The sequence below is a fragment of the Callorhinchus milii genome, unplaced genomic scaffold (assembly GCF_018977255.1).
Source record: "Callorhinchus milii isolate IMCB2004 unplaced genomic scaffold, IMCB_Cmil_1.0 Scaffold24, whole genome shotgun sequence".
In the NCBI taxonomy this organism is placed as follows: domain Eukaryota; kingdom Metazoa; phylum Chordata; class Chondrichthyes; order Chimaeriformes; family Callorhinchidae; genus Callorhinchus; species Callorhinchus milii.
The window spans coordinates 1,955,276-1,962,354 of NW_024704765.1; the positions used below are offsets into that span (position 1 = coordinate 1,955,276).

Genomic DNA, 7,079 nt, shown 5'->3' on the forward strand with positions numbered 1-7,079 from the left:
TCAAAGCGATCCAGTGAGGAGCTGATGTGAGCACCAGCACAGCACAGACACGACGGGGAGAGAGAGAGAGCAGGGAATGGGATTAGGGTAGAGAGCTCCAGTGGGGGAGCGAGCCCCAGCACAGACATGGGCTGAATGGCCGCCTGTTTGTAATTTTTGATTGCACATGTTTAAAACCTTCCATATTATGGAATTGAGAAATAAACAGTCATGAATAAAAAATGGAATATTCAATTTCAAAATTATCACCAGAAATACATATCACAGCGCCAAATTGAACCTTGTCTTTGGGAGTTAGACCCCAGTGCCCTGTCCCCCAAATCAGCAATGGTTTGGTCTGACACTCGATTGTAATAAATTGTGCCGCCATCTTGTTTTCCCCTTTGGGTCACGTCCCCTGTTTCCGTTTCCTGGAGCCAAAGATTGTGCCCCTTTACCCGGAATACAGCTCGAGGAGGTGGGCGGTGGGGTTGTCCATTTCCCCGACTGTCCAGCGTCCTGGGGCATCCTCCCGACGTGAAAAGCACTTTACAAATGTAATTTGTTGTTGTTGTTGATTCAGAAATCAACAGCAACAACAAATGGGGTGGGGGTGAGAAGTGACCAAAGAACAATCAAAAAGAAGAGGATTTAAAGGTGAGGTGAGGCAGAGGGATTCCGAGCTGGAACTGGTGCTCTTTGCTCATTGTGTCTGTGTTAGTCCACAAAATATACAGTCAATTCACTTTACAGTATATTCTGTGAAGCACTTTGAGACATCTGGAGGCTGCGATGTCAAATACAAGGTTAATTATGATTATTATTACTAGTGGAGTTCTCTACCCCTAACTGGTTTCCTATCATATAACTTTGCTTTAAGGTGACGGGGTTGGACGGGAACTATCGTATCACGTGCCACACTGTGATGGAGGTGCTCCGGGAGCACAGAGATAGCGTGATGGCTGTGCTCGAGGCCTTTGTGTACGACCCACTGCTGAACTGGAGGCTCATGGACAGTGAGTGCAGCACAGGCGATAGCTGCATTACACTGATCACTGTCAGCATATTCTAATAAACACTGTGTACAAAGTGGGTGAGGCATTTGTCAGCCTGACGCAGTCAGTCGCAGTCTCATCTCATGAGTCAGACGGTTGTGCTTTCACACCCCACATTGAGACTTTGAACTGACACTCCATTGCGGTGTTGGGGGCTGTGGGAGGGGGAGGGGTTTGCATTGTTTAAGGTGTCATCCTTTGCACGAATCGTCAAACCGAGGTCCCACTGCACTATTCAAAATGAGAAGGGAGTTCCTCCCCGTGTCCTGGCCAACAATCCCCCAAATAAAACTGGTCACTCACTTCACAGCTGTTTGTGTGATGTTGCTGTGTGCAAATGACTGCATACATTATGTTACAATACAACCTATATCACAATCAAATAGCTGTACTGTGAGAAATCATATATACGGGAGTTCAAAAAGCAATATTTGCAATTCCAAATTTGTTGCCTGGGTGAAATTTACGACACAGCCCAATGAGCCAAAAGCTGTCCTTTCCTGCAAATATGGCAACCCAGGAGCTGTGATTAATACAACAAATCTAGGTTTAGGGCTATCATAAATTAGACTCCATGTTCTGAGATCTCACTGCAGTTGCTGTGTGTTAGCCAGTGAGCTGGAGTACTGGAGTACACAGTAAGACTTGCTATGGGTAGTTAATTGCAATTTATATTATGGATATGTCCTCTGTGAATTTTCCCACCCGTTGCCTTGCTGGCTTTCATACAGTTGCATTGAATTTAGTGAACTATTGTGCTCCTTCTCTCGCTGTTATTGTGTAAGGATATTTGAGCCGGCTGATCAATAGTATCTGATGAGTCATCCAAAGTTCCACTGACCTTTTCACATCATCTTTAAAGCTTAGAGAAACAAGCTAAGGGTTTGTTTGTACAATTTTGCGGTCGCTGTAATATTTAAATTTTTTCCCCCTCCAGCAAATATTAAAGGAATCAAACGTTCCAGGACCAGGACAGACTCTTACTCAACTAGTCAGTCAGTCGGTGAGTCAGTCAATCACACAACACTGCCTCCTTGACTTCAGTTCCCAATCAGCCACAGCAAATCAATTGAGAACTTTTCACAGAAAGTTAAATTCACGGAGACTCAACTCAGACTGCCACAAACTTAGAATTATTTTCCAATCTACTGTTGGAGGGTGGGGGGTTAGCCAGCGGCTTTGACAATGTCTGGCTGTTTGTGGGATACTGATGTGCGTCTGACAAAGTGATCCGTGTGGAAGCCCATTTCTATGTGTAGATATAATCCAAACCAGAGTTCCACATATGGATGCCATCTATAAATGGAAGCTTCTGTGTGTGGAATTGAATGCATGCTCCTTTCTTGGAGGGATGCACCCTGCTTGCCTAACAGAAAGCGAACTACCAAGACCTCAACAGAGGGTTTGCACGATCACATCATGATGTTTTCAAGCTTGTCACCTTGGAGCCAGCTCAGCGATCTACAAAGATGGCTCACAGTGAGATAAGCTCTCGTTAAATGGCGGTACTTTTTAAATTGTTCCATGGAACCAGGTACAAATTCTCTGTCGATGAAGGTGTTGAGATTCGCTTTAATGTTTTATTTCAGAAATCCTGGATGGAGTGGAGCTTGGAGAACCAACTCATAAGAAACCAGGAACCACAGTACCTGAGTCCATCCATTCTTTCAGTAAGTTTAACTTGACTGATTTTCTGCAGAAATTTGTATGTTGAGCCTCGAGTTTATGCTGACACTGCAGTGCCGGGCTGGAAGGGATAAACCGCAGTCCTGTCTGTCTGTTCCAGTGGAAGTTAAAGATCCCTTAGCACTATTCACAAACAGAGGGGAGTTTCTCCTGGTGTCCTGACCAACAATACCCCAGATAAATTGGTCATTCAACCTCATGGCGGTGTATAGGATCTTGCTGCGTGTTTTCCTACAAAGAAAGGTTGCCCCACTTGACAGTATAGAAGCTTAGAATATTACAGCACAGAAGGAGGCCATTCGACCCATCGTGCCTGTGCCAGCTCTTTGAAAGAGCCACCATCTAGTCCCACTCCCCTGTTATTTCCCCATAATTTTCCTTTTCTGTAATCTCTGTAAAGCATTTTAAAACATTTTTTTCCTTCCAGCAGTGTTAGGAGCAGGTCTCCAGCACCTTCATGCTGGCTTTCCCCATATGCCTTAATATTTTTACTGTTCAGGTATTTATACAATTCCCTTTTGAATGATTCCACTCATCTAAATCCCCTCAATGCCTTCTTTACTTGCAACTCTGTTCCATGTACGTTATTAAGCGCTTTGAGATGTCGAGAAGACGTGAAAAGTGCTATATCAAATGCAAGGATTATTATTATTATATTCCTATGTGCAGCACACAGAAGAAATTACAAGCCTGTTCCTGTTCATTTGAGCTATGGCCTCACGTACTTGCATGCGCGCACATACACACACATGACTGGTTCCAGACAGCTGCTAGTATTGTAGGTGTTGGTGGGTGACCTGTTTTTTCTATTTCAGTTGGAGATGGGTTGGTGCAGCCAGAGGCTCTGAATAAAAAAGCTATTCAAATCATTAACCGCGTCAGAGACAAGCTCACTGGTAAGCCCCTAGTTACTGACATTTTTCTTTCAATGTTGTAAAGTGCTGCGGGTTTCCGAACTTATTTCTTCACAAATTCAACATCAGCAACATCTTGGACTTATATATGGCCTCCATGCAGGGTAGCGTCTCAGAGCGCTTAACAGTGGCGGAGCCTGACTCTGAGTCAGTGGGGGGGTGCGGCCATAATCCTAAAGTCTTCAGGCGGGACTTGAAAAAGGGGAGAGAGGGGGCAAGGCGGAGGGATTGAGGGAGAGTGTTCCGGAGTTTTGGGGCGTAGTGACTGAAAGTGCGACCTCCAATGGGGCGGAGGGTGCGAGGGATTAGCTTTCAGGAACTAGTGCCAGTCGAGTGGAGGCCCCGAGTGGTGGATTGGGGAGTGAAACGGTCGGAGAGGGAGGGAGGTGCCAGGCAGTGAAGGGATTTGAACACAAGTGTGAGAATCTTGAAGTCAGATTCAGAAGCTTTGGCAAGTTATATTAAACCAATTAGCTACAGGTCCTGAATTGAGGTATTGTGAGAGATTGGAGGGAGGGAGTGGGGTGAGGAGAAGGCGATGGGGAATCAATTTGGTTGACAGTCAGGGTCAAATATATGGTATTCACAGAATTGTGAAATAAAGCTCAACATTGTGATGGGAAGATGGTAAGGTGAGTATTGTGGAAGGACGAGATGCAATGGGCTTTCTTCAGCCAAACCTCTCACTCTTCTAATCGTGAAGCAATCTGCATTTCCAGTTAGACGAATGCGACCCACAATGACAGACAGTGATTGATGTACGTTTCAGGTCGTGACTTTGCACATGATGAGACACTAGACGTCCCCACTCAGGTCGAGCTGCTGATTAAACAGGCCACATCTCATGAGAATTTGTGTCAGTGCTACATTGGATGGTGAGTCTTGCACGCCATGGGGCAATTCTTTGTTCTTGTAATGTCGAAAAAATAAGTCTGTAGAGAGCCGCTAAAGGAACTTGGAACCACTGAGTGTGGCCACAGCCTTCCATGAAGTCTCAGCTAACACCACCGTGATCAGAAGGACGCAGCGCTTGTACTTTTTACGGAGGCACAAAATGCTTCCTTTGTCATTTCTTTAATGGCGTTACGGTTCACTAACCCTGGTTTCTGGTAGATTTATCCTCAATGCACCATTGATTGTAGGTCACTGCTGTGCTCAATTGGCTACTGCGTTTCGCCCACAAAATATACAATCAATTCACTTCACCGTATATTCTGTGAAGAGCTTTTAGACGTCTCAAAGACATGATAAGGTGCTATATCAAGGTTTATTATTATTATCTGTCTACTTGAAGGCCAATATGGATTTTGCCTCAACTATCATCTTAAATACTCTGTGCATGAAGGAATTTCTCTTAAGCTCCCCATTTGCTCGTTTACTATCTTAAATTGATGCTCTCGAATTAAGTTAATATTAAATAATATTAGCTTTCAGAAAATGTTCGGGCTGTAACTCGTAAAACATTGCCTGAGGTACGCAAAAATAGTCAGTTACCTTTCACTGCTCAATCTCCTTTGTGACTTTTATGAGCCAAACAAGAGGAACTTCTTCCACAAATCAAAGCACACTGATTAATACGGGGTGCCATCCACGCCTTCAGTCTAAGCATTATGAGGTGCCTGACCACTTTGCTGTGGATTAATGAACTTTTCTATATTGTTTTGCCTACAGGTGTCCCTTCTGGTGAAAGTGTTTGAAAAGTGCCGGAGCCTGTCTCACGGATGAATGTGAATTCTTGTAGATAAGATAGATTTATTCCAAAATGGGCTTGGACCTGGCATCCAAATCATCGCCTAGAACTGCCTGTGCTCACGTCAATCAATGGTCTCCAGCCTGTGACACTCTCAGATGCATCTACCTCCTGAGAATCTCCAGCCGAGCATTGTAACTTTCGCAAACACACACACACAAAAGCAGCAGTTGTGCTGGAAGACTGTTCCTCATTTGGACACATCGAGCCCTCATATAGAGTTGAAGATCAATGGTCCAAATGATCAAGGAAATTCCTAGCAGTGAGCTAAACTCGCCCACGTAAGCTGATCACACTGAAACGATAGATCTCATAATTACTGAAAGACTATTGAATATGAATTCCTTATGCTGGTGTGATGTATAACGCCAATAAAGATGTCTATCCAGAACTTGTTTGAGATTAAATGTCTATTTAAAATGAAGCCGACACTAACATTTAACAACGGATGCAGACTGAATTGTTATAAAGAGATGATTTGGGTCCATTCACTCAAATCTCAGTTTATAACGAGCGTCATAACGACATCAACAACAACAAATTACAGTTGTAAAGCGCCTTTCACCTCATGAGGACGTCCCAAGGCGCTGAACAGACAGCGTTACGGACCCAAGCTGGGGGTCGGGGTGGGGGAGGGTGGAGGGCAGGCGGGGGAAGCAGGGAGGTCGAAAGCACGATCCTCCAAGCAGAGCTCAGGAAATATAATGCCGTCGATATCAATTCACACAATGCACAAAAAAACAGCAACTACCTAAACAGGCATTACCGACAACTACTTATACAGAGGCCCTTTACGTGCGGCAGCATCTCCAAGCGCTCAACAGCCTAACCCCGAGATGGGGGGAGAGTGGAGGTGCCACCAAGCACCGTCGAAGAGGAAGATCTTTGGCCGTGACCTGAGAGAGGGGAAGTGGGGGTGAGACAAAGGGATCGGGGGAAGAAAGTTCCAAAACTCGGCGCAGTGGCTGAAAATGCAGCCGCTGATGACGGAGCGGATTGGGGGGGTGTGGGGTGTGGGGGGGGACAGACAGGAGGCCGGAGCCAACCGAGTGGTTGCAGTGGGTAGTGGAGACGTGATAAGGCTATGTCAAACGCAAGTATTTTTATCAATAATAATAAAGGATTATTCTCCTTTGGAGCAGAGAAGGTTAAGAGGAGACTTGATAGAAGTTTTCAAAATGATGAGGGGATTCGATAGGGTGAACAGGGAGAAAAGTGCGGGTTCATCAGCTGTGGGGGGAGAGCGGGGAGTGGGGCTGTGGGGGGGGGGAGTGTGGGGGAGTGGGGCTGTGGGGGGGGGGAGTGTGGGGGAGTGGGGCTGTGGGGGGGGGGGGAGTGTGGGGGAGTGGGGCTGTGGGGGGGTGGGGAGTGGGGCTGTGGGGGGGGGGGAGTGTGGGGGAGTGGGGCTGTGGGGGGGGAGTGGGGGGGGGGGGGGAGTGGGGCTATGGGGGGGAGTGTGGGGGAGTGGGGCTGTGGGGGGATGGGGGGGAGTGTGGGGGAGTGGGGCTATGGGGGGGGGAGTGTGGGGGAGTGGGGCTATGGGGGGGGAGTGTGGGGGAGTGGGGCTATGGGGGGGGGGGGGAGTGTGGGGGGGGAGTGGGGTTGATGGGGCTGTGGGGAGAGCGCGGGGGAGTGGGGTTGATTTGGAAGCTCTTTTCAGAGAGCGGCACAGACTTGATGGGCTGAATGGCCTCC

At 46.9% G+C, this 7,079-nt stretch overlaps 1 protein-coding gene across 1 annotated transcript in view; it reads left to right on the forward strand.

Annotated features, from left to right (window-relative positions):
* mtor (mechanistic target of rapamycin kinase) overlaps positions 1–5,775 on the forward strand; it is a 178,275-nt gene extending 172,500 nt beyond the window's left edge. Inside the window, exons 53-58 of the mRNA XM_007897779.2 lie at positions 860–995; positions 1,972–2,037; positions 2,624–2,704; positions 3,536–3,616; positions 4,404–4,509; positions 5,306–5,775. Coding sequence (XP_007895970.1) covers positions 860–995; positions 1,972–2,037; positions 2,624–2,704; positions 3,536–3,616; positions 4,404–4,509; positions 5,306–5,321 — 486 coding nt within the window. The 3' untranslated portion in view covers positions 5,322–5,775. The remainder of the gene's footprint in view (positions 1–859; positions 996–1,971; positions 2,038–2,623; positions 2,705–3,535; positions 3,617–4,403; positions 4,510–5,305) is intronic.
* Positions 5,776–7,079: the final 1,304 nt, after the last annotated feature.